The 27833-nt window shown below is 41.8% G+C and overlaps 2 protein-coding genes across 2 annotated transcripts in view; both read right to left on the bottom strand.

Annotated features, from left to right (window-relative positions):
- The window catches only part of LOC133071573 (uncharacterized), a 63293-nt gene extending 37654 nt beyond the window's left edge, over positions 1–25639 (bottom strand). Inside the window, exons 1-8 of the mRNA XM_061164080.1 lie at positions 25578–25639; positions 24391–24502; positions 22437–22598; positions 18990–19099; positions 18284–18470; positions 16950–17088; positions 4861–5030; positions 2908–3069 (exon numbers count right to left, since the gene is read on the bottom strand). Of these exons, the coding sequence (XP_061020063.1) occupies positions 2908–3069; positions 4861–5030; positions 16950–17088; positions 18284–18470; positions 18990–19099; positions 22437–22598; positions 24391–24502; positions 25578–25639 (1104 nt within the window). The remainder of the gene's footprint in view (positions 1–2907; positions 3070–4860; positions 5031–16949; positions 17089–18283; positions 18471–18989; positions 19100–22436; positions 22599–24390; positions 24503–25577) is intronic.
- A 1177-nt stretch (positions 25640–26816) lies between these two features.
- LOC133071572 (rho GTPase-activating protein 20-like) overlaps positions 26817–27833 on the bottom strand; it is a 36310-nt gene continuing 35293 nt past the window's right edge. The window contains exon 8 of the mRNA XM_061164078.1: positions 26817–26983. Within this exon, the coding sequence (XP_061020061.1) occupies positions 26817–26983 (167 nt within the window). The remainder of the gene's footprint in view (positions 26984–27833) is intronic.

The following is a 27833-nucleotide window of genomic DNA, read 5'->3' as shown; positions in this document are numbered from 1 at the left end:
AACAAACAAAAGTACACCCCTACATGCTCTTATACACATATTAAGAGAAGACTTGAGGTATATGTGCTCTTTGGGGAAAAGCTAGTCTCATAATAGCTTCAATCTTTTTTTTTTTTTTTTTTTTAAACCATATGAAAGTTCAGTCCTACAGACTTTTAAGCAGCAGGGGTTAGAAATAACACAAAAGCCCAAAAGGGCAAACAACATGTTACCCTTACAACTCTTTGAATGGAATATATCCTCCCCAAAGAGGAAAGTGAGAATTTAGATACATTGCAACTTCACACCTGTGGGATAGAAAATGCAAATGTAAGCTTCCTAAGTGGAGGCCTGGAAAGTTCATCACTGATGAACAAGTCTTAGTATCATAGAATGGGGCCTATTAAAATAGATGAAGTTGTAAACTGTTGTGCAAGACTGAGGGGAAATGATTGTATTGCCTTGCCAGTTTCAAAGGCACAACTTGCTTCCACTGGTCTTAATATAGAGCCTGACTTCTCTTAATAGTATCTTGTTCAGGCAGTGTTTCTGGGCAACTGTCGTGATTATAATCCAGTCAGTGTTCACTTGTTTCAGTACTTATTGAGCTGCTGTTTGTGCCAGGCACTCTTTTGAGTACTGAGGACAGAGTACAAAGATAATGTACAAAGTCACAGTCCTCTCATACTTTTCCTTGTAATTGGTATACAGTACCCAATCATGGTCATTAGGTTTTCACTATGGTTTTTATGGAGTGCCCACAGTACATTTGGAAGGAGGAAGCACTCCATTTCCGTTCAGTCGTTCAGTCGTGTCCTACTCTTTGAGACCCCAAGGACTGCAGCACACCAGGCTTTCCTGTCCATCACGAACACCTGGGTCTTGCTCAAATTCACGTTGGCTTCTGGGCGTATGGGAGTGTGCAGCAGGGCTTTGCCTTGTGTACCAAACTACATGCACTTGGAGAGTGTGTCTCTTCTCTCTCCTGGACCCTGTGCTGTAGAATCGATTGGTGAGACTGAGTATGGTTAGGCCAGGACATGACTCATGCAGAATATGCTGTGGGTATTTGCTATTGGATCTCTGTTTATAGACAGTTTAGTGGAAAACTCAATGTGGTTCTGTCTATATATTCATTTCTGATTTAGACCAACTCTGTGGTTGCTTTGACATATGGTATTTTCAAGACTGAGGTTGCAAAGTCTGATTCCCCACCAAGATCAATCAACTTTAGGAAAAGAACACTTTGGGATTGTGTAAGACCTGTACCCATAAGTAGCCACCCTCTTACTAGTCTGTGCTTAGAGCATGGAAATAGGCAAGAGCCTAGTAAATCTTGCTCAGAACTCAAATCAGTCCCCAGGGTGCACCTTAGAGAGGGTAGCACTCTACTTGCTGTTTGCACACCTAGTGTGTGTTATTATGGTGCACGTGTAGTAGGGGTCAGCTCCAAGTCGTATCTGCAGTGTTGCTGTTATCATACAATCGAACATTAATAGGGGACAAGGAAAGACCATATGTTTAGTTTCTAAGGTAATTTTAATAACCTGTCTGTAGTTATTACTACATCAATATATCTTTGTTCATAGCTGCTAACAAGTATCAAGATGAATTGATTAAATTTTTTTCCTGTTGTATTATTACCCTGGTAGAAATTTAACTGTACACTTGTGATTTAGCTGTATCATTTCAAACTCAGTCTATTTTTTTTGTATGAATCTATTGAATTTTCAAAATTCCAAAATGATTTTGACTGTTGCACTCAGTTTAAAAATAAGATTTATAAGATGAGGCATGTAATAAAAACTGGTTACCATGTAACTGTAAGCTTGGGTGGTGGGTTAAACATACAAATATTAACAAAGGGTGTTGAAGATGGTAAGGGAGATAAAAGGAGGAACAAATGGTGGAGTCATCCCTACACTAATTTTAAAGTAAAAGGCATTGACAGACAGGGAAAGGAAGGATGGTGAAGTGATCAGAGAACTTGGTGGCCTCACTAAGCGTTTTTCGATTCACTGTAAGACAAATGGGCTTCCCAGGTGGTGCTAGTGATAAAGAACCTGCCTGCCAATGCAGGAGATGCAAGGGATGCAGGTTCGATCCCTGAATCAGGAAGATCTCCTGGAGAAGGGCATGGCAGCCCACTCTAGTATTCTTGCCTGGAGAATCCCATGGACCAAGGGGCCTGGTGGGCTACAGTCCATGGGATCACAGAGAGTCGGACGCGACTAGGCGACTAACACACACACACACACACACACACACACACACACACAGAGAGAGAGAGAGACACGAGTTTACCACAGTAAGTAACCATCTGTCTTGCATCCATGCTGAGTTGCTTCAGCCGTGTCTGACTCTGTGCCACCCCATGGACTATATAGCCTGCCGGACTCCTCCGTCCATGGGATTCTCCAGGCAAGACTACTGGAGTCGGTATGTCAGTCCCTTTTCCAGGGATCCTTCCAACCCAGGAATCGAACCCAGGTCTCCCACATTGCAGGCGGATTCTTTACTGTCTGAGCCCCTTGGGAAGTTACTTCTGTTAACTATTTCCAAAAGCTTAATGTAAATTTTATTTTGGAAATGCTGCCTTCGTTAAAAGATGATGAGGAAGTCATCAAAAGCAGGAAGCTTGTTTTGGTAAACACTCTATGTGTAAGTGTGTATTTTGAAATTTATTATTATTCTTTTGCATGGAGTGTTCAGGAGTCAAGATGTGCAATGGAAAAGGAAAATATCTAATATATGGGGCTTATCGTATTTGGGGTACCTTCCTTCAATTTTGGCTTTGTGAAGTGTTTTTCACTTTTTCAAATCCTTCCTCTCTTACGCCTCTTATGTTTCTTGGGCAGTCATAATGAAGGACCAGTCATACAGCTTCAGATTTGCTCTGTGTGTGGATAAGGCTCAAACTTTCCTTACCTTTAAGGTGGATGCTACCACAAGAATGGATTCATCATCCAAGTTCACTTTGTCCCCAGAGTTTAGTTTCTCCTTTAGTGCCCTGCGTGCTTGTATATTGCCTGATTTTCTGAAGATGCCTTCTGTGAACGGCCCGTTTTGGTTGATAAAGGAAAGCATATCCTATAGGGAAGGAAAGAAAAGAAAAGTATGGGACGTTTCATATCTACAAGCCCAGAGCACAAGCTTGGTCCTCTTTTGACAGAGCTGTGGTGTATGAGGGTACAGTGCTAGAACTGGACCGAAGTCAATTTGAAAATTTTTCTTCAGTGTCTCTAAATATATTTTCTACCCAACAATCGATTTGGCATTCATACCCTGAAACATTTTAAACACTTGTGTAATCAGACTCTCCGTTTTAGTGAATTTACCGTGTTAAACGTCTCTGCTTTGCGGCCTTTGTAGATTCACCCTCTCCTCCTTCACCGCTCCTTTCTCATCATTCCCTGTAATAGATGCTCTTCCCTGAGTGTGGAAATCTTTTTGCCATATTCATGCTCCATTTGTGTATTCCCCTTTCAGGGACTGTCCACCCCATTCATTCCTATTTCCTGTATTCCCTCCCCTCAAAATCAGGCTCAATATGCCTCTCCTCCTTCTCCGATCACATTTCTTTCTCATCAGCCTTTCTAGTTCCTTTTTCTGTATTTTAATATCCTCTGCTGTCTGCAGAGTAGAGAGATAACAGATATTGGAGCCAGGTTTTTCAAGGAATGTGGAATCTGTTCTGCTGCTTATCCACTGTGTGACTTTAGGCATAGCACATACTTGGGTGAGGCTCTTTGGTTTTTCATTTATGAAGTGGGGGTGATGATAATCATAGCTGCCCCCTAAATTTTCTGTGAAAGACACAGGTCTGGGGTAGTGCTAGCACATACCTTGGATGATAAATTTCTTCATATCTACCATAAAATTCCCTGCATCTAGTGTAGTGCTTGGAGAGATAGTGGACAGTGAACAAATGTTAATGCTTACAGTTCAATACACTAATTTGATAAAGCACAGTCCAAACTCTGTGACTTTCTTTTGACACATTCTGTCAGGCTCAAGTGATTCATTTTCTGCCAGAGGATGAGTACTTTATGCTTAAACACTTGAGTTACAAATCAAATCCGTGTGAGACATTTTGAGTCATAAGGCAGAGTAGACTCAGCTGAAGGAGACTTGAGACGAGTGTCGACTTCAAGGGAGGAGACCAGGAGACCATATGAGGATGAAGTGGACCCTCAGAGATTCTTACACACAGAGTCTGAAGGAAAGTTACACAGCTCAAAATAGCCTGGAGTTAAAACTCCCCTCCAGGTCCTCCCCACCATTCTATGCAAAATAAAGAACTCTGTCACCCGAAGAAAAACATGGACATTAGGTTGGTTACGCCCAGCTCCCAGCTGGTCCCAGCCTCTGGCCGGTCTCCGAAATTCCTTGCCCCAGCTGTGTGAGAGAGAACTGCTCTGAACAACCTTGGCGAACAGGCCCCCTTAGGACAGTAGCTTTCCACATACAGGCCTGTAGATGCTCACTCTTTTCTTGGGGTGGTGCAGCAGCTCACTCCTCTGACTGCTGCCCCTTCTCGCCTCGTTAAAGGTGATCTGTTCTGTCAAGTGCTGGTCTCATGCTTTCTCCCAACCTCGCCTTCTCTGACTCCCTTACCTTACAGAGTCCATTTTAACTGGCCTGAGCCAGTATAGGTGGGTCTTTGTTGAAATCAGTGGAATGGATGAGAGTATCTTTTCATCTGGTATTTGCCTTCTAACTCTGCAGTACCTAAATCAGACCTTATTCTTTGAAGTAATATTATGAAACTTATCAGACAAAGCCAGACTTCTTCATTTGGGGGTAGATTTGGAAGAGAACACTTGATCTCTCAGAACTCCCCTCCTCAGGAGCGTTACAGAAAACCAAAATAAGACCTACCAGAATTGGGGTGGGCAGGGTGTCGTTATCACATACATCCTCAAGAGGAGCTCCAAAGAGCTGTTTTGGCTTTGTGGGTGGTAGAGGTGGGTGTTGGTTGTCCTCGCGAGTCCTGGAGCTATACCAAAAGGCCCAGTCTTTGACAGAACTCTTGCTAACTGTCTTCTTGTCTGAATCGAATATAGGAGAGAGATTTTCACTAGTAGTAGTTTAGCTTATTTAGCCTGATTTCCACCACTTAGAGTCAGCAGCATGTTCATTGCAGTGGCTCAAAGAGAGAAACTGAACCATTTGTTATATAGAATTCCCCACATTCTGAAACAGACTAATTGCATCCTTGTAGTGTTAACATGTTCTTCTTCCCCATATTCTGCAAACCAGTAGTTAAGCCTAGAGGCGGGATCAGACTCAGGGTTGATTCTCCCTGTGAGAGTGTTCCCCAGACAGTGCTGTCTATTCCCTTTGCCCTGTGTCATGAGGCACTTAACCTGTAGCTATACAGCTTTCCTAATGTTTAGTATTATCAGTGGATTCTGGTATCAGATCTCATTTTAAAAGCCAAACATATTTAACATTCAAATCAAGCAGCGTTTGGTTATCATTTACTTTTGTAGTAAGTTTCCTCCCTCTGTTCAATTTCCTGTTTGGCTTTCTGAGTACCCAGTCATGCCCAATTTTCTCTCATCAAAAGAATCGCCTTTCATGAGACATCCTGCCTGACCCTGGGTTTCAGTCAGCCTCTGGACCTCTTCTCTGGGAGGCCACACCCCTCAGTCAGCTCCAAGGATGACTTCCTGCCCTCACGGTCCTTGGGAAGTAGTCATTAAATGCAGACTATGTGGTAAGATTACAGGTGGCCATTTTTCTGTAACACCTTCCTCAGCTAACCCAAAGATGAATTTTAACTACCAACAGCCCCTGTCAAAGGAATGCAATGAAGGGCTTTTCCAAGAAAGAGTGATCAGCCGTGAACAATTGAGTTCAAAGTTTCTCGTGCCCAGCTATAAATGTTTTCCTGATATTTGCTCAATAAACCTGCTCAATATTTCCTTAAATAACCTGCTTAAATAGCCAGCTACAGAAGTCAATAGAGGAGCCAAGTTGTAGAAAAATAAACAGAAGAATGTAACCACATGTTTTAAAATGCCCATCCACTTGGCTTTTCTGAGACATAGTGAGTGCATCACCATGTCCATTCAAGTGGGTGAGCCACTTGTGGTGCCGGGTGAGAGAACCAGAAGGCTCCCATTCTGCCTCCTAATGGGATAAGTTACCTGAAGCTCTTTGAGCTTCAGTTTGCTCAAACTTAACATAAATGATGCTACTTATGTTAGGGGAAGCACACTGATTGAAACCGCCTACCCTGGCCAGGCACCACAGTAACCATTTGCATGAGTTGTTTTATAGCAGGAGATCCTGATAAGGAATACGGAACAATAGGCCACCACCAGCCGGAAGAGTTCGGGAAAGATCGAGAGGAGACACTACCTGTCCGTCCACTTCCCAGAATCCCTCTTGCTAGCATCCATCTTGGCTGAGCGATGCGTGTGCCACCAGGAAAGACTCTGAATTAGAATGATTGGCCAAAGACCACCCGGAAACTAATCGCATCACCATAAAACCCAAGACTGCGAGCCACGTGGCAGAGCAGTTCTCCTGGGTTCCCTTACCTACTGCTCTCCACCCGGATGCCCTTTCCCAATAAAATCTCTTGCTTTGTCAGCATGTGTCTCCTCGGACAATTCATTTCCGAGTGTTAGACAAGAGCCCAGTTTCGGGCCCTGGTAGGGGTCCCCCTTCCTGCAACAAATGGCGACCACGAAGGGACATCTTCTTCGCTGAGACTGACATCCTGACCACTCGGGGTACTCAGGGGCCAGCTTGCCTGCCAATGGACCAGACCCAGCGGCCGCAACTGGGACCCTTTTGTCCCTGGTCTCCTCCTGACGCGGACAACTGGCCAGAGTGCCCTGACCGGTAAGGAACAAGAGACTTTATTGACCTCCCTCCCCTTCCCTCTCTCTTTCCTCTCAGCCCTTCCTATCCTTCCCGTTTTTCTAGTCCCCCGGTCCTGGACGCAGGAATCTGGTCGAAGGGCCTCAGCTTGAGCTGAGGATTGGAAACTGATCACGTCCTCTTGGCAGAGAACTCGAATTTTCTGGTCTGGTTTCTGGTAGGGCCGAGTTCCAGTCCTCCCTTTTCTGGAAGCCCGGGGAAAAGTCCCGTAATGCCTGGGTGTCTGCAGGTGGCAGGAAACGTCTGTAAGACCACCCCTTTTGCCCCCCTTTCCCGCCTCCTCCCCCTTCTTTCAACCTGGCTTCCTTTCCTCCTTTTGAAATCTTTGAAGACATCTGAAGTTTTGTGTCTCTATAAAAGGTTTTCTGAGAGACTGTATTCTTGTATTTAAGAGAGTGTCTGATGAGGACTGCCTGGTTTATATGTGTGTGTTTTAACTCTGTTCTGTGTTGTGATTTGTGATGGCCATTTTGCTTTGTTTGGCTACCATTTAGACCTGCCACCATTTTGTTAGAGCTTGATTTTCTTTCCCTGTGCCTTGAGACCAGGGCTCTCAGGAACACTTATCTAGACCATGTCTAACTCCTGAGACTGAGAAAGAAAAAAGGAAAAAAGCCTTTAAAAATGTTATTTATTTCAGCTTTTTTTTATAAACTAGTAAATTTTATATTGTAATGTCTAATTCATGACTAAACTTAGAAAATGAAGCTAGATCTTGCAGTGTGTCTGTCTAAATATGTCTTGGTATGTTTTTGTCTCTGGGTAATATTTTTAGGTTAATTTGTAAATGAGCTCTATTTAATTGGCTTAAAAAAAGGTAAGTGCTTACAAATCAAATAATTCTAAATTAAACAATAAATTCCAGGTTCAGGTGAACTGGGAAATATTCAGTATTAAATACCTGATATTAATGTTTTTTTGTTGACCTATCTAATATGGACATGTCTTAGAGTAATTAACATCAAGTAGAATATTTTCATTGTACCTAGGTTTAATATAAGTTAAATATTATACCTATTACAAGTTTGTCAACAAAGAAATTACCTCGAGTGAAAAAACGTCTAAAATATGTAAATGAGGTATGAGTTTATATATAAACTCTATTAAGAATAATTATTCTTTAAAAATATCTGTCTACAATAGTCTCCCCAGATTGGCGTAACTTGAATTTCTAAGGGTTGTGCTAAACTAAGTATTGAAAGTCTATTAAATAATTAGGTCATTTCCAAATGAAATAAGATTTTGAAACACTTACTACTAAACACTGATTTCTTTTTACAGAAAAACTAAAGAGATTTGGGACTATAAATAAATAATGTTTGATGCCATCCTAAAATGTTTTAAAAAAGCAAGGGTTTTAGAAATTATCACTGGTATTTATGCTCACCAATCTATAAAATGCTAATATAAAAGTTAGCTCTTGGTTGCTAAAGGAAAGCAGGAAGTGTGCTTTCAGTAAAAAAAAGAGTAAAAAAATACTAAAAAGAGTTATGCATGATCAAGATTTTCTAAAATTAGATTACAATTAGTTAAATAAATAGATTTTGTTAAAAATGACACGGTCATAAGAAAACTGGTTAGAGCTAATTAGGTCCAAGATGGCGGAGCTGACTTTCACTAGACCTTGAGCCTTGGTATTTGCACCCATTGTGACATATCAACAAGCTAAATGATACACCCATCAACATTGACTGAATCTGACCAAATGTTCTAAAGCTTTTAATTGATCTTTTCGATAAAACTTCCTGAATTGAATTCTTTTGAAGTTTCTTTGACATCTAGCTAACTTTGGGATGTTTCAGAGGGCCCCTGAAACATCCCAAAGAGAGATATTAAACTGTTTATTTGGTTGGTTAAATTACATGAAAAAGGTTATCAAATGAGTAATAAATCCGCTCATGTTATAATGTATGAATAATTACTAATACAGATATCCTAGAAAGTATATAGAGTTCTTAACATTTTGATATGTCTTGGTATTCTGATGAAAAACCTGATGACTTCACAAAAGTTAACAAAGGACTGAATGAACCAGCGAATATGCTTATAACTTTTATGGTTTCTATCTGAGAAATTACAGGTTTAAATTGTGTGTTTTCCGGGAATGGAAAAAACCTTCCTCTTAAACTAATTATAAAAATAATTTGGTAAAATTACATGTTATAAACAAAACAATTATATTTTCTCTCTGTCTGACTCCTCCAGAAATCTAAAACTCGTAAGTTTCCAGTAAGTTTATCAAATGAGCTAAAAAGGTTACCTCACTAACAGGTACAAAAATCTCAAGGAATTTTTGAGACCTTAAAAGAAAAGAGTTCACCTAGATTTGTTAGGCAAAATCTGTGATAAGCCTTTGGTGTGAGTTTCCCAGTCCTGTTTTATATTAAAAGTTCAGTCTGAGATCCTATAAGTGTTTCAGCAAAATAAAAAGTCTATGATCAATTCTGTTATGTGATATTAATGTGAAAGTTTGTTTCTGAAGCTTGTCTCAGTAATCTATCTTTGGACGAAGATCAGATGCCTCATGACCTGCAACCAGGACTGAAAAAAGACGTAATTTAAGAAACTCTCTCCAACCTGGATGGAAAGACTTTTTGTCAGGTACTCTTAATTAGCTCATGCACAATGAAACTGAAGGGAAATTAACTCTTAGATTAATTCCCACTTCCAAAGGCCCCTACACTGGATTGGTCTATAGAGAAGACAGCTGACCTGATCTCACCTTAAAATGATGCTCAAACAAGAAAAACTACAGTACACCAGGATGAGAAGACAACGACATCAGAGGTAGCCAGCTTGTCCAAGATACTGGACCTGATTCATATGATCGTTTATATTGTTCTCTTGACTTCTTAGACCTTTGTATATAAATCAAATGCTTTTCTATCATAGGCCTGATACTATGCTAGTTTTAAAAATCAATCCAATTGTTGGGTTTGTGGCCAATTATCTGTGTCTAGCTCTGGGTTACCTTGGTAAATTTCTCTACTACAAGACTCTAACTGGTTGGCCCTGGGGAAATTTACTTGGAAAAATTATAGTCATATTCAGGTTACTATGATACTACCAGACGGGATCCCCTCACTGGGCCAATTAATAATGCCTACTCTGACTCCGGCCATAAATTTGAGCCTTTTCCTATTCCTCAAGCTCAATCAGAGCAACAAAAAAGGTTTTAGCAAAAGAAAAAGAAATCTCCCACAATTATGAGATAGATTTATATAGATAACACTAAGCTATGGTAATTTAAGTTTAAAGTCTCCTCTGTGTTAAAAACAATTAAATCATACTAAGGATAATCAGTCTAGTAACACTAGAAAACTGGGCTATGTGCCTTATAGATGGTGGTGCCAATGAATAATTTCCCTGAAAGATAAAGATTTGTACAGAGTAGAATAAGTCAGATGACCTGGGATATACTGGGCTACATTTAATAGAAGCTCTTAGGTCTTACTTGTGACTTTACTAATACTGCTGGCTACGTTCTTTGTATTTCACCTGTTTTACAGAATTGCTATTTCTTACAGTGCCAAATGTGTGACTGAGGCCTCTGATAGAATAATATATAGTTCCTTATGAAATCAATGATGATGACAGTGTAACTCTAGATATGAGAAAAAGCAACAAGAGGGAATGTTTTCCTGGACCAAGAGGCTAGTAAGACAGGTGGTCCAGAGAATTTGAGATACTGTTTTATGGCCTAATCCAGTAACAGCACATTGAGAGGCCGGTCGACAAAATCTTTGCCAAACCTGAGAATGGACATTCTCAGCACCATGGGATAAAATGGTCATGAAATGCCTCCCTCAAAGTCGTTGTCAAGTTTGTGAGCAAAAAGGGGCTTTGCTAACTGAAGATTGACACTTGCCATCTACATCTACAGCGATTATATCATGGCCACTGCAACTGCTGAATTCCAACGGCCCTGAAAGGAGTTCAGGGTGAAGATCAAGAATGAGGTGTTCCGTGCTCTGGAAAAAACTGGCAGAACAGGCCTTCAGATAGTTAGATCTTTTCAAGAGATTTTATGAGTCCCAATTCTTGCATCTTCTCATACCTAGAGAAACACTGACATCATTAATGGTGCCATCTACTTTGGCTATTAAAGAAAAAATTTTACAATTAAAAGTCAAAATAGAGTACTCAGCTATGGTTCAGACATCCTGGGAAATAACCAGGTGTTACTATGGGTGTAATTTCAGATTAGACATTGTATTGCTAAACATTTGAGTTTTCTGAGTCCTGTCAGGCTTAGATGCCACCATTCTCAAAACAATGTCTGCTGGAAGCTAGTAACTTCTACCTTACTTTTTATAAAACTAGGCAACTGGCCACCTGGCTATAAGTCTCCCTGAAGTGCCAGGTCCAGACTGGATTTCAGGCCTATTCTTCTAAAAGAAAGAGATTTACTTTGTCTATCAAAACTCCAGTTATCCCTTCTCAAGCTACTACTAACTGGGTATGTTACAACAAAATGGCAGACCAAGGGATTGAGATTTTAATCATACAAGGCTCAGATCTAAGACTTGGAACTCAGGAATACTACCAATTCAGTGTCTCTTCTCCAAGCTGAGGCGGTCCTATGCCCCATTTTGACAAAAAGTTATCACAGTCATAGTTGCCCTGTTCCCTAAATAAAACTGAACAGGACTCTGTGGGGTGGCAAATGTGGACTACAGATCTGCTGTACTGTAAAATATAGGCTTTATTCAGCCTGCTTGACCTTCCCTGAGTTCCAAAGGGTAGATTCAAACAATTGCCAATCAGAGAAGGAAAAAAATACAGAAACAGAGGGGAAACAATCAAATGGTGGTACAGCCTTGAGACGGGTCCTGGTTCCTACTCAAAAAAAAAAAAAAAAAAATGCATAACAATGTCTTTTGAGTTCTTCTACAGAACTAGAGCCCCCACCCAGGTGGAAGATGGTAACTTCAGACTAAACATAAGATTCTTAGAACACAGCTCTGTTGCTTGACCACCAGCCAATCATCCCAGCAGTGCCTCCTGTTTCTGGGGACCAGTGATGACCATCCTGTTACGTCTCCTGTTTGGCCCCTGTCTATTTTACCTCTGAGAGGAGCTGACAGTTTCAAACTAAGTTGCTGTTATTACAAGAGTAAAAGCTGGTTTCAGATATAAAACACCCCAACTTAGGTCAGGTAGAGAGAGACTTCTGCTCTGCTAGGCAGGCCTACGCCCAGGCACAGCAGGAAGAAGTTACAGAAGAAAGAGACCTCCGCCCCGATTCCCAAGAAGCATCTTGAGTATGAAGTCTCTCAGGGGGGAGTTGTTAGGGAAGCACACTGATTGAAACCGCCCACCCTGGCCAGGCACCACAGTAACCATTTGCATGAGTTGTTTTATGGCAGGAGATCCTGATAAGGAATACGGAACTAATAGGCCACCACCAGCCAGAAGAGTTCGGGAAAGATCGAGAGGAGACACTACCTGTCCGTCCACCTCCCAGAATCCCTCTTGCTAGCATCCATCTTGGCTGAGCGATGCGTGCGCCACCAAGAAAGACTCTGAATAAGAATGATTGGCCAAAGACCACCCGGAAACTAATCCCAAAACCATAAAACTCAAGACTGCGAGCCACGTGGCAGAGCAGTTCTCCTGGGTTCCCTTACCTACTGCTCTCCACCTGGATGCCCTTTCCCAATAAAATCTTTTGCTTTGTCAGCATGTGTCTCCTCGGACAATTCATTTCCGAGTGTTAGACAAGAGCCCAGTTTCGGGCCCTGGAAGGGGTCCCCCTTCCTGCAACACTTACACCTCGCTGGACTACATAACATAATGTACTACTCCGTGCAAGACATGTCACATAGCAGCCTTAATAAAGGTAATTTCCCTCCTTCAAAGGGCCTAAGGCAGCCTAGACATCAGTCAGCTCCCCCACAAGCAGACCCCACCCCCATTCTCCATTTGATTTTGCAGCCTCCAGAAGGTGTGCATTCCTGAAGGAATGTCATCACTTTGCCTTAGGCTCTTCCTGCCTTGACATCATACCGCCATCATTTTTAAAGGAGATGATGAAGAAAGCAAATGCACTCCTAAATTCAGGAAGAAATTCTCCTAATTAATATGTACAAATGTTAAAAGGATACATGTTTATATGGGTTGAGTTGCTTTATGCACCCTGGTTTCCCTGCTCTTAACCTGATTATTTTATTTCTAAAACCACCCAAAGGTATTCATGGATTCCAAATGTATTCATTCATTGTTCAGCTTTAATAAGAATGCTCAGGAAGAACGCTCCATCAGTTGCTACAAAGCTATACGTCCAGCTACCCTGTGAGCATAGATGGAAAGCAAAATAGACATTAAGCCCTATACTTTTATTTTCAGGCCAAGATGGCCCTTTCGTAATCCTCATTGGTTGGTGTTAGAGTTCTTGTTGGCTCTGTGACCAATAAACGTACATACTGTAGCCACGAAAAGTATGGTGCTCAGTTGTTCAGTCGTGTCCAACTCTTGCAACGCTGTGGACTGTAGTCTATCAGGCTCCTGTCTATGGGATTTCCCAGATAATAATACTGGAGTGGGTTGCCAGGGACTGTTAAACAGGTTAACTTTATAACCTCATCTTTCTTAAACAATCCTGACAAGATTTAGGTTAGTGTTTCCTCATGTTCAAATTAGGGTTTGAATGTTAAAAAGTGAAATGTTGAAACTTTGTGGGTATAGAATAACAATTATGAGAATAAAAATACTTTAAGTAGAAATTCTCTTCTGGCCCCAATACTTCTTAAATTAGTGAGACATTTTATTCAGAGACAGAAATATCAATGGGACAATATTGGAAATGTAGCAGGGTAGCAGGGATAATAAGAGGAAAGATTTAAACAAAAAAAACAAACACATAAATATTTAGTCCAGTTCCATTCGCAGCCTGGCTCTGAAGCAGAATGGAAAGTGAGCTTGCTGTGGAGATAGACTCGAGAGTTCAAGTCTCAGGGGTGGTCCTACGATTGCAGAGGAATAGGCCGGGGAGACCACTTTCTCCCTCACAAATTCATCCGAAGACCATTTGAACGCTGAGCAAATTCCACGAAACAACTTCTGAATGCTGGCAGAGGACATCAGGCACCCAGAAAGGCAGCCCATTGTTTTTGAGAGGAGGTAGGACAAAATATAAAAGATAAAAAGGGAGACAAAAGAGGCAGGGACAGAGATCTGTCCTGGGAAGGGAGTCTTAAAAGAGGAGAAGTTTCCAAACACCAGGAAACACTCTCATAGCGGGTCTGTGGGGAGTTTTGGAATCTCAGAGGACAACATAACCGGCAGGAAAATTAAATATATAAATAAAGAAAACCCACAGATTATGTGCCCAACGGCAACTCCCAGCAGAAAAGTAGCCCAGGCGCTGGCATCCACCACCAGGAAGTGGGGGCTGAACCGGGAGGCATGGGCTGCATTGCTTAGAGTAAGGACCGGGCCTGAATGCCCCGAGGGCAATCTGAGGGAACTAATGTGAGATAGGAACCCGGACTGTGGGATAGCCAGAGAGAGAGAAAGAGAACTGTCCCGAGAAAAGCCCTAACCTAAGACATTGCCAGACATCACCACATACACATGGACATCACCAGATGGTCAACACCGAAATCAGATTGATTATATTCTTTGCAGCCAAAGATGGAGAAGCTCTATACAGTCAGCAAAAACAAGACCAGGAGCTGACTGTGCCTCAGATCATGAACTCCTTATTGCCAAATGCAGACTTAAACTGAAGAAAGCAGGGAAGACCACTAGACCATTCAGGTATGACCTAAATCAAATCCCTGATGACTATAGAGTGGAAGTGAGAAATAGATTTAAGGGACTAAATCTGATAGACAGAGAGCCTGATGAACTATGAACAGAGGTTCGTGACATTGTACAGGAGACAGGGATCAAGAGCATCCCCATGGAAAAGAAATGCAAAAAGGCAAAATGGTTGTCTGAGGAGGCCTGACAAATAGCTCTGAAACAAAGAGAAGCGAAAAGCAAAGGAGAAAAGGAAAGATATTCCCATTTGAATGCAGAGTTCCAAAGAATAGCCAGGAGAGAGAAGAAAGCCTTCCTCAGCGATCAATGCAAAGAAATAGAGGAAAACAACAGAATGGGAAAGACTAGAGATCTCTTCAAGAAAATTAGAGATACCAGGGGAACATTACATGCAAAGATGGGTTCAAGAAAGGACAGAAATGGTATGGACCTAACAGAAGCAGAAGATATTAAGAAGAGGTGGCAAGAATACACAGAAGAACTGTACAAAGAAGATCTTCATGACCCAGATAATCACAATGGTGTGATCACTCACGTAGAGCCAGACATCCTGGAATGTGAAGTCAAGTGGGCCTTAGAAAGCATCACTTCGAACCGAGCTAGTGGATGTGATGGAATTCCAGTTGAGCTATTTCAAATCCTGAAAGATGATGCTGTGAAAGTGCTGCACTCAATATGTCAACAAATTTGGAAAACTCAGCAGGGGCCACAGGACTGGAAAAGGTCAGTTTTCATTCCAATCCCTAAGAAAGGCAATCCCAAAGAATGCTCAAACTACCGCACAATTGCACTCATCTCACATGCTAGTAAAGTAATGCTCAAAATGCTCCAAGCCAGGCTTCAGCAATATGTGAGCTGAGAACTTCCAGATATCCAAGCTGGTTTTGAAAAGGCAGAGGAACCAGAGATCAAATTGCCAGTATCCACTGGATCATCGAAAAAGCAAGAGAGTTCCAGAAAAACATCTATTTCTGCTTTATTGACTATGCCAAAGCCTTCGACTGTGTGGATCACGCTCGAATAAACTTTGGAAAATTCTGACGGAGATGGGAATACCAGACCACCTGACCTGCCTCTTGAGAAACCTGTATGCAGGTCAGGAAGCAACAGTTAGAACTAGACACGGAACAACAGACTGGTTCCAAATAGCAAAAGGAGTTCGTCAAGGCTGTACATTGTCACCCTGCTTATTTAACTTATATGCAGAGTACATCATGAGAAACGCTGGGCTGGAAGAAGCACAAGCTGGAATCAAGATTGCCAGGAGAAATATCAATAACCTCAGATATGCAGATGACACCACCCTTATGGCAGAGCGTGAAGAGGAACTAAAAAGCCTCTTGATGAAAGTGAAAGAGGAGAGTGAAAAAGTTGGCTTAAAGCTCAACATTCAGAAAACTAAGATCATGGCATCTGGTCCCATCACCTCATGGGAAATAGGTGGGGAGACAGTGGAAACAGTGTCAGACTTTATTTTTTGGGGCTCCAAAATCACTGCGGATGGTGACTGCAGCCATGAAATTAAAAGACGCTTACTCCTTGGAAGGAAAGTTATGACCAACCTAGATAGCACATTAAAAAGCAGAGACATTACCTTGCCAACAAAGGTCCGTCTGGTCAAGGCTATGGTTTTCCAGTGGTCATGTATGGATGTGAGAGTTGTACTGTGAAGAAAGCTGAGTGCTGAAAAATTGATGCTTTTCGACTGTGGTGTTGGAGAAGCCTCTTGAGAGTCCCTTGGACTGCAAGGAGATCCAACCGGTCCATCCTTAAGGAGATCAGTCCTGGGTGTTCATTGGAAGGACTGATGCTGAAGCCGAAACTCCAATACTTTGGCCACCTGATGCAAAGAACTAACTCATTGGAAAAATCCCTGATGCTGGGAAAGATTGAAGGCAGGAGGAGAAGGGGACCAGAGAGGGTGAGATGGTTGGATGGCATCACTGATTCGATGGACATGAGTTTAAGTAAGCTCCGGGAGTTGGTGATGGACAGGGAGGCCTGGCACGCTGCAGCCCTTGACCCCAAGTAGTTGGGGTCAGTGCAGTCCTTGGGATCATAAAGAGTCAGACTCGACTGAGCAAATGAACTGAACTGAACCATGATGTCTTCTAAAGCTGTATTAGTAGCTTCTTGAAATCAGAACAGTCTTATCCTTTCTTTGATCTCACAAGTGGGGAACTTCCCATGTCTTGGAGCGGATGGAAATTACTGCCCTTAGAATGTGCTTTGGACTCCAAGATCTCCCATTGACCCTGGCAGCCTTGCTGTCTTTTGCATCAAAGCCAGTTACATTATTCACGTACCTGCAACCTTCTCACTGTTATCAGTGATGTCAGTGCTATCAGTGTTATCACAACTCACTGACTTCGGTCCAAAGAGAGACGTGATATCTTCTCCAAATATCTTGAGACAGTTTTCAATGAGAAATTGTATGAAAGAAATCTGTAACACAGAGGGGCAAAAAATGGGGTATTACTGTACATATGGCCTAATAGTAAATCACATTTCATACATGAATCTTGGCTCTCACAAAAAATGCAAAAGAAGTCAGAAAAATTCACTTGATTTAAAATATATATATATATTATATATGCATCAGCTTTTTCTAAGAAATAACTAATCCTTTCAAGAGTACTTTGGGCACAAATTTTAAAATTCTTTTAGTCGGTGGACTAAAATTATAATATGTGGCCTAGTCTGATAGCTAAAATTTTGTAATGATTGCTACATGCTTAAAACTAGGATGATTTTTAAGTAGCCTACATAGGATGTTTGGGACAAAAATGTATATTTTCTTATTAAGTTTTATTTATTTTTATTGAGCTTTTTTCTAGTTTTCTTGAGATAGAATTTATATATAGCATCTCATTAAACTTGATAAAGCATCAAATGCAACACAAATTTTGAAATTCACTTCAGTGAAGAACTATCTGAAACTTGGGTAGCAGAGGTTTCTGTGTGGCGTGTTAGGGTTTGTGACGGAAGAAAGCATCTGGAGAGAAAACAAGTCTGTCTGTCTAACTGCATTGCCTTGCCTCACACTTGCTGTCCAGGGGAGCTTGGAAAAGAGCTGTGATCTTCTTAGGCATGTTGTGGCTCTGTCAGGATGTTCTGAAATATTTTACTAGCCTCCTCATCCTCTAGCAGAGACACAATAGAAGCCAAGTATTTTCCTGAGTGAGCCAGAACTGGCAGAGTGAGGCCGGTATGTGTGGAACCTTTGGTGCTCATATTGCCCAGGCCGCCTGAGATGTGCCGAGACTGACCAGATGTATTGGGTGTTGTCATCATTGTGTAATGGTGAAATCATAGTTTGGAGGTTTGTACTCCCCTCAGTGATTAGGCTGAGAGTTGAATCTTGGTTCTCAGACTCCAAAGCCAGGTTCTTCTCTATCACACCGTCCTAGTCTTATCTGTCTATTGTTTAATCTCTTGGATGGCAAAGGAGAAGTGACTCGACTGTTCTCAGTTGCAACACACCTTCCCATGCCCAACCAGAGCAGGCCTCTGCCAGTCCAAGGCAGTGTAATTAAAATGTGCACTTTAAACAACTGGTTCACCAGAGTTAATACCACAGACTTCAGGTTCAAAATGGGGACTCTGCCCTGCAAGGCATAAAAATGAGAGCTCTCATTACCTTCTTGGTGAAGTTTTCTAATGCAGTGCTGCCAGAATTAAGCAGACCAAGAATGCTTGCGGTCATACACACTGATAAAGTATAAGCTGTCATCTGATTGGATGAGGAATGTTGCTCAATGTTGTGTAACACTCCAAAAAGGTATCGCAAAAAAACTACATTGGCTCTTGGCAGCTGGTCTAGAAGCCTAATGACAGAAAAAGGCACTTATCAATAAAGCGAGTCATTTTGCTCAGTAAGTGGAAATACAGAGAACAGAGTACTTCTTTTTATACCATGTCCACAGTCCATTCTCACAGTTCCAGGCATGAATGCACACAAAAAGGTTTCACCGAGTTTAATTCCTGAGCCAGGTAAGAACTGCTCTGGTTAGTTATGTGTTTGTATTTAAGATCATACCGCTGGCAGATTGGTTCTTTATCATCTCTTTTTAGACCAATGGATTTCATCTCCAACGATCTCGTGTATTCAGAAGGTGTAAAATGGTCAAGCATTCCATATTAATAAGATTAGCAGAAAAACACCAATTACAATGTCACCAATAAGGCGTGCATCTCTTTTCAAACTGGCTTCCATGGGTATGATCAAGTGAAACCTTTTGATACTGGTCATTATTTTAATGGACACAGCTGTAAACTATAAGCTGATATTTTCCTAAGAGTATGTTGGTTGTATTTTCTCAGAGTTGAGAAAATTGCATCATTACCTCTGGGTCGCAGTTATTTTCTCCTCCTCATTCCCTTGATCAATAACATCAAGCCATTTATCATAGAGAGTGGCTGAAAATATGCCTCCTGGAATATTTTGAAGAAAATCCTTAGATAGATCAAAAAATATATATTAGTCTTATGATAAATTCAATGGAGAAGTTGCAAAGAAAATATTTAGTTGACAAATTCAGTTCAGTCCGTGGTTCCTTCATAGCCACGCAGACTGATTCACACAGAGCTTGGCTGTGATTCTCCACAGCCTTGCACATCCAGAAGAACTGGTTGGATTTTCCCCAACTAAAATTAGACACATAAAAGTAGAGTTTGGGCTGTAGTGAGAATGAAGCTAAAGCTCCTTCTATCACCTGGAACTTACTCTTTGTGTTCATGTTAGCACAGTAGTACAAACTGGCAAGGTCTGGTGATAACTCATCCTAAATCCTATTAGTTTCTTGAAAAGAAATGCACATACCCATTTTGTTTGTTTACTTAAGACACAGTGCTTGCTCTGAATTCAAGAAAGAGAAGTTCTGAAATAAAACAAACAAAAGTACACCCCTACATGCTCTTATACACATATTAAGAGAAGACTTGAGGTATATGTGCTCTTTGGGGAAAAGCTAGTCTCATAATAGCTTCAATCTTTTTTTTTTTTTTTTTTTAAACCATATGAAAGTTCAGTCCTACAGACTTTTAAGCAGCAGGTGTTAGAAATAACACAAAAGCCCAAAAGGGCAAACAACATGTTACCCTTACAACTCTTTGAATGGAATATATCCTCCCCAAAGAGGAAAGTGAGAATTTAGATACATTGCAACTTCACACCTGTGGGATAGAAAATGCAAATGTAAGCTTCCTAAGTGGAGGCCTGGAAAGTTCATCACTGATGAACAAGTCTTAGTATCATAGAATGGGGCCTATTAAAATAGATGAAGTTGTAAACTGTTGTGCAAGACTGAGGGGAAATGATTGTATTGCCTTGCCAGTTTCAAAGGCACAACTTGCTTCCACTGGTCTTAATATAGAGCCTGACTTCTCTTAATAGTATCTTGTTCAGGCAGTGTTTCTGGGCAACTGTCGTGATTATAATCCAGTCAGTGTTCACTTGTTTCAGTACTTATTGAGCTGCTGTTTGTGCCAGGCACTCTTTTGAGTACTGAGGACAGAGTACAAAGATAATGTACAAAGTCACAGTCCTCTCATACTTTTCCTTGTAATTGGTATACAGTACCCAATCATGGTCATTAGGTTTTCACTATGGTTTTTATGGAGTGCCCACAGTACATTTGGAAGGAGGAAGCACTCCATTTCCGTTCAGTCGTTCAGTCGTGTCCTACTCTTTGAGACCCCAAGGACTGCAGCACACCAGGCTTTCCTGTCCATCACGAACACCTGGGTCTTGCTCAAATTCACGTTGGCTTCTGGGCGTATGGGAGTGTGCAGCAGGGCTTTGCCTTGTGTACCAAACTACATGCACTTGGAGAGTGTGTCTCTTCTCTCTCCTGGACCCTGTGCTGTAGAATCGATTGGTGAGACTGAGTATGGTTAGGCCAGGACATGACTCATGCAGAATATGCTGTGGGTATTTGCTATTGGATCTCTGTTTATAGACAGTTTAGTGGAAAACTCAATGTGGTTCTGTCTATATATTCATTTCTGATTTAGACCAACTCTGTGGTTGCTTTGACATATGGTATTTTCAAGACTGAGGTTGCAAAGTCTGATTCCCCACCAAGATCAATCAACTTTAGGAAAAGAACACTTTGGGATTGTGTAAGACCTGTACCCATAAGTAGCCACCCTCTTACTAGTCTGTGCTTAGAGCATGGAAATAGGCAAGAGCCTAGTAAATCTTGCTCAGAACTCAAATCAGTCCCCAGGGTGCACCTTACAGAGGGTAGCACTCTACTTGCTGTTTGCACACCTAGTGTGTGTTATTATGGTGCACGTGTAGTAGGGGTCAGCTCCAAGTCGTATCTGCAGTGTTGCTGTTATCATACAATCGAACATTAATAGGGGACAAGGAAAGACCATATGTTTAGTTTCTAAGGTAATTTTAATAACCTGTCTGTAGTTATTACTACATCAATATATCTTTGTTCATAGCTGCTAACAAGTATCAAGATGAATTGATTAAATTTTTTTCCTGTTGTATTATTACCCTGGTAGAAATTTAACTGTACACTTGTGATTTAGCTGTATCATTTCAAACTCAGTCTATTTTTTTTGTATGAATCTATTGAATTTTCAAAATTCCAAAATGATTTTGACTGTTGCACTCAGTTTAAAAATAAGATTTATAAGATGAGGCATGTAATAAAAACTGGTTACCATGTAACTGTAAGCTTGGGTGGTGGGTTAAACATACAAATATTAACAAAGGGTGTTGAAGATGGTAAGGGAGATAAAAGGAGGAACAAATGGTGGAGTCATCCCTACACTAATTTTAAAGTAAAAGGCATTGACAGACAGGGAAAGGAAGGATGGTGAAGTGATCAGAGAACTTGGTGGCCTCACTAAGCGTTTTTCGATTCACTGTAAGACAAATGGGCTTCCCAGGTGGTGCTAGTGATAAAGAACCTGCCTGCCAATGCAGGAGATGCAAGGGATGCAGGTTCGATCCCTGAATCAGGAAGATCTCCTGGAGAAGGGCATGGCAGCCCACTCTAGTATTCTTGCCTGGAGAATCCCATGGACCAAGGGGCCTGGTGGGCTACAGTCCATGGGATCACAGAGAGTCGGACGCGACTAGGCGACTAACACACACACACACACACACACACACACACACACACACAGAGAGAGAGACACGAGTTTACCACAGTAAGTAACCATCTGTCTTGCATCCATGCTGAGTTGCTTCAGCCGTGTCTGACTCTGTGCCACCCCATGGACTATATAGCCTGCCGGACTCCTCCGTCCATGGGATTCTCCAGGCAAGACTACTGGAGTCGGTATGTCAGTCCCTTTTCCAGGGATCCTTCCAACCCAGGAATCGAACCCAGGTCTCCCACATTGCAGGCGGATTCTTTACTGTCTGAGCCCCTTGGGAAGTTACTTCTGTTAACTATTTCCAAAAGCTTAATGTAAATTTTATTTTGGAAATGCTGCCTTCGTTAAAAGATGATGAGGAAGTCATCAAAAGCAGGAAGCTTGTTTTGGTAAACACTCTATGTGTAAGTGTGTATTTTGAAATTTATTATTATTCTTTTGCATGGAGTGTTCAGGAGTCAAGATGTGCAATGGAAAAGGAAAATATCTAATATATGGGGCTTATCGTATTTGGGGTACCTTCCTTCAATTTTGGCTTTGTGAAGTGTTTTTCACTTTTTCAAATCCTTCCTCTCTTACGCCTCTTATGTTTCTTGGGCAGTCATAATGAAGGACCAGTCATACAGCTTCAGATTTGCTCTGTGTGTGGATAAGGCTCAAACTTTCCTTACCTTTAAGGTGGATGCTACCACAAGAATGGATTCATCATCCAAGTTCACTTTGTCCCCAGAGTTTAGTTTCTCCTTTAGTGCCCTGCGTGCTTGTATATTGCCTGATTTTCTGAAGATGCCTTCTGTGAACGGCCCGTTTTGGTTGATAAAGGAAAGCATATCCTATAGGGAAGGAAAGAAAAGAAAAGTATGGGACGTTTCATATCTACAAGCCCAGAGCACAAGCTTGGTCCTCTTTTGACAGAGCTGTGGTGTATGAGGGTACAGTGCTAGAACTGGACCGAAGTCAATTTGAAAATTTTTCTTCAGTGCCTCTAAATATATTTTCTACCCAACAATCGATTTGGCATTCATACCCTGAAACATTTTAAACACTTGTGTAATCAGACTCTCCGTTTTAGTGAATTTACCGTGTTAAACGTCTCTGCTTTGCGGCCTTTGTAGATTCACCCTCTCCTCCTTCACCGCTCCTTTCTCATCATTCCCTGTAATAGATGCTCTTCCCTGAGTGTGGAAATCTTTTTGCCATATTCATGCTCCATTTGTGTATTCCCCTTTCAGGGACTGTCCACCCCATTCATTCCTATTTCCTGTATTCCCTCCCCTCAAAATCAGGCTCAATATGCCTCTCCTCCTTCTCCGATCACATTTCTTTCTCATCAGCCTTTCTAGTTCCTTTTTCTGTATTTTAATATCCTCTGCTGTCTGCAGAGTAGAGAGATAACAGATATTGGAGCCAGGATTTTCAAGGAATATGGAATCTGTTCTGCTCCTTATCCACTGTGAGACTTTAGGCATAGCACATACTTGGGTGAGACTCTTTTGTTTTTCATTTATGAAGTGGGGGTGATGATAATCATAGCTGCCCCCTAAATTTTCTGTGAAAGACACAGGTCTGGGGTAGTGCTAGCACATAACTTGGATGACATATTTCTTCATATCTACCATAAAATTCCCTGCATCTAGTGTAGTGCTTGGAGAGATAGTGGACAGTGAACAAGTGTTAATGCTTACAGTTCAATACACTAATTTGATAAAGCACAGTCCAAACTCTGTGACTTTCTTTTGACACATTCTGTCAGGCTCAAATGATTCATTTTCTGCCAGAGGATGAGTACTTTATGCTTAAACACTTGAGTTACAAATCAAATCCGTGTGAGACATTTTGAGTCATAAGGCGGAGTAGACTCAGCTGAAGGAGACTTGAGACGAGTGTCGACTTCAAGGGAGGAGACCAGGAGACCATATGAGGATGAAGTGGACCCTCAGAGATTCTTACACACAGAGTCTGAAGGAAAGTTACACAGCTCAAAATAGCCTGGAGTTAAAACTCCCCTCCAGGTCCTCCCCACCATTCTATGCAAAATAAAGAACTCTGTCACCCGAAGAAAAACATGGACATTAGGTTGACTATGCCCAGCTCCCAGCTGGTCCCAGCCTCTGGCCGGTCTCCGAAATTCCTTGCCCCAGCTGTGTGAGAGAGAACTGCTCTGAACAACCTTGGCGAACAGGCCCCCTTAGGACAGTAGCTTTCCACATACAGGCCTGTAGATGCTCACTCTTTTCTTGGGGTGGTGCAGCAGCTCACTCCTCTGACTGCTGCCCCTTCTCGCCTCATTAAAGGTGATCTGTTCCTGTCAAGTGCTGGTCTCATGCTTTCTCCCAACTTCGCCTTCTCTGACTCCCTTACCTTACAGAGTCCATTTTAACTGGCCTGAGCCAGTATAGGTGGGTCTTTGTTGAAATCAGTGGAATGGATGAGAGTATCTTTTCATCTGGTATTTGCCTTCTAACTCTGCAGTACCTAAATCAGACCTTATTCTTTGAAGTAATATTATGAAACTTATCAGACAAAGCCAGACTTCTTCATTTGGGGGTAGATTTGGAAGAGAACACTTGATCTCTCAGAACTCCCCTCCTCAGGAGGGTTACAGAAAACCAAAATAAGACCTACCAGAATTGGGGTGGGCAGGGTGTTGTTATCACATACATCCTCAAGAGGAGCTCCAAAGAGCTGTTTTGGCTTTGTGGGTGGTAGAGGTGGGTGTTGGTTGTCCTCGCGAGTCCTGGAGGTACACCAAAAGGCCCAGTTTTTGACAGAACTCTTGCTAACTGTCTTCTTGTCTGAATCGAATATAGGAGAGAGATTTTCACTAGTAGTAGTTTAGCTTATTTAGCCTGATTTCCACCACTTAGAGTCAGCAGCATGTTCATTGCAGTGGCTCAAAGAGAGAAACTGAACCATTTGTTATATAAAATTCCCCACATTCTGAAACAGACTAATTGCATCCTTGTAGTGTTAACATGTTCTTCTTCCCCATATTCTGCAAACCAGTAGTTAAGCCTAGAGGCGGGATCAGACTCAGGGTTGATTCTCCCTGTGAGAGTGTTCCCCAGACAGTGCTGTCTATTCCCTTTGCCCTGTGTCATGAGGCACTTAACCTGTAGCTATACAGCTTTCCTAATGTTCAGTATTATCACTGGATTCTGGTATCAGATCTCATTTTAAAAGCCAAACATATTTAACATTCAAATCAAGCAGCATTTGGTTATCATTTACTTTTGTAGTAAGTTTCCTCCCTCTGTTCAATTTCCTGTTTGGCTTTCTGAGTACCCAGTCATGCCCAATTTTCTCTCATCAAAAGAATCGCCTTTCCTGAGACATCCTGCCTGACCCTGGGTTTCAGTCAGCCTCTGGACCTCTTCTCTGGGAGGCCACACCCCTCAGTCAGCTCCAAGGATGACTTCCTGCCCTCACGGTCCTTGGGAAGTAGTCATTAAATGCAGACTATGTGGTAAGATTACAGGTGGCCATTTTTCTGTAACACCTTCCTCAGCTAACCCAAAGATGAATTTTAACTACCAACAGCCCCTGTCAAAGGAATGCAATGAAGGGCTTTTCCAAGAAAGAGTGATCAGCCGTGAACAATTGAGTTCAAAGTTTCTCGTGCCCAGCTATAAATGTTTTCCTGGTATTTGCTCAATAAACCTGCTTAATAGTTCCTTAAATAACCTGCTTAAATAGCCAGCTACAGAAGTCAATAGAGGAGCCAAGTTGTAGAAAAATAAACAGAAGAATGTAACCACATGTTTCAAAATGCCCATCCACTTGGCTTTTCTGAGACATAGTGAGTGCCTCACCATGTCCATTCAAGTGGGTGAGCCACTTGTGGTGCCGGGTGAGAGAACCAGAAGGCTCCCATTTTGCCTCCTAATGGGATAAGTTACCTGAAGCTCTTTGAGCTTCAGTTTGCTCAAACTTAACATAAATGATGCTACTTACACCTCGCTGGACTACATAACATAATGTACTACTCCGTGCAAGACATGTCACATAGTAGCCTTAATAAAGGTAATTTCCCTCCTTCAAAGGGCCTACGGCAGCCTAGACATCAGTCAGCTCCCCCACAAGCAGACCCCACCCCCATTCTCCATTTGATTTTGCAGCCTCCAGAAGGTGTGCATTCCTGAAGGAATGTCATCACTTTGCCTTAGGCTCTTCCTGCCTTGACATCATCCCGCCATCATTTTAAAAGGAGATGATGAAGAAAGCAAATGCACTCCTAAATTCAGGAAGAGATTCTCCTAATTAATATGTACAAATGTTAAAAGGATACATGTTTATATGGGTTGAGTTGCTTTATGCACCCTGGTTTCCCTGGTCTTAACCTGATTATTTTATTTCTAAAACCACCCAAAGGTATTCATGGATTCCAAATGTATTCATTCATTGTTCAGCTTTAATAAGAATGCTCAGGAAGAACGCTCCATCAGTTGCTACAAAGCTATACGTCCAGCTACCCTGTGAGCATAGATGGAAAGCAAAATAGACATTAAGCCCTATACTTTTATTTTCAGGCCAAGATGGCCCTTTCGTAATCCTCATTGGTTGGTGTTAGAGTTCTTGTTGGCTCTGTGACCAATAAACGTACATACTGTAGCCACGAAAAGTATGGTGCTCAGTTGTTCAGTCGTGTCCAACTCTTGCAACGCTGTGGACTGTAGTCTATCAGGCTCCTGTCTATGGGATTTCCCGGATAATAATACTGGAGTGGGTTGCCAGGGACTGTTAAACAGGTTAACTTTATAACCTCATCTTTCTTAAACAATCCTGACAAGATTTAGGTTAGAATTTCCTCATGTTCAAATTAGGGTTTGAATGTTAAAAAGTGAAATGTTGAAACTTTGTGGGTATAGAATAACAATTATGAGAATAAAAATACTTTAAGTAGAAATTCTCTTCTGGCCCCAATACTTCTTAAATTAGTGAGACATTTTATTCAGAGACAGAAATATCAATGGGACAATATTGGAAATGTAGCAGGGTAGCAGGGATAATAAGAGGAAAGATTTAAACAAAAAAAACAAACACATAAATATTTAGTCCAGTTCCATTCGCAGCCTGGCTCTGAAGCAGAATGGAAAGTGAGCTTGCTGTGGAGATAGACTCGAGAGTTCAAGTCTCAGGGGTGGTCCTACGATTGCAGAGGAATAGGCCGGGGAGACCACTTTCTCCCTCACAAATTCATCCGAAGACCATTTGAACGCTGAGCAAATTCCACGAAACAACTTCTGAATGCTGGCAGAGGACATCAGGCACCCAGAAAGGCAGCCCATTGTTTTTGAGAGGAGGTAGGACAAAATATAAAAGATAAAAAGGGAGACAAAAGAGGCAGGGACAGAGATCTGTCCTGGGAAGGGAGTCTTAAAAGAGAAGTTTCCAAACACCAGGAAACACTCTCATAGCGGGTCTGTGGGGAGTTTTGGAATCTCAGAGGACAACATAACCGGGAGGAAAATTAAATATATAAATAAAGAAAACCCACAGATTATGTGCCCAACGGCAACTCCCAGCAGAAAAGTAGCCCAGGCGCTGGCATCCACCACCAGGAAGTGGGGGCTGAACCGGGAGGCATGGGCTGCATTGCTTAGAGTAAGGACCGGGCCTGAATGCCCCGAGGGCAATCTGAGGGAACTAATGTGAGATAGGAACCCGGACTGTGGGATAGCCAGAGAGAGAGAAAGAGAACTGTCCCGAGAAAAGCCCTAACCTAAGACATTGCCAGACATCACCACATACACATGGACATCACCAGATGGTCAACACCGAAATCAGATTGATTATATTCTTTGCAGCCAAAGATGGAGAAGCTCTATACAGTCAGCAAAAACAAGACCAGGAGCTGACTGTGCCTCAGATCATGAACTCCTTATTGCCAAATGCAGACTTAAACTGAAGAAAGCAGGGAAGACCACTAGACCATTCAGGTATGACCTAAATCAAATCCCTGATGACTATAGAGTGGAAGTGAGAAATAGATTTAAGGGACTAAATCTGATAGACAGAGAGCCTGATGAACTATGAACGGAGGTTCGTGACATTGTACAGGAGACAGG

Source organism: Dama dama, chromosome 17, assembly GCF_033118175.1.
Source record: "Dama dama isolate Ldn47 chromosome 17, ASM3311817v1, whole genome shotgun sequence".
In the NCBI taxonomy this organism is placed as follows: Eukaryota; Metazoa; Chordata; class Mammalia; order Artiodactyla; family Cervidae; genus Dama; species Dama dama.
Note: the sequence above shows the minus strand (reverse complement) of the source record. Positions and strands in the feature narration are given on the sequence as shown.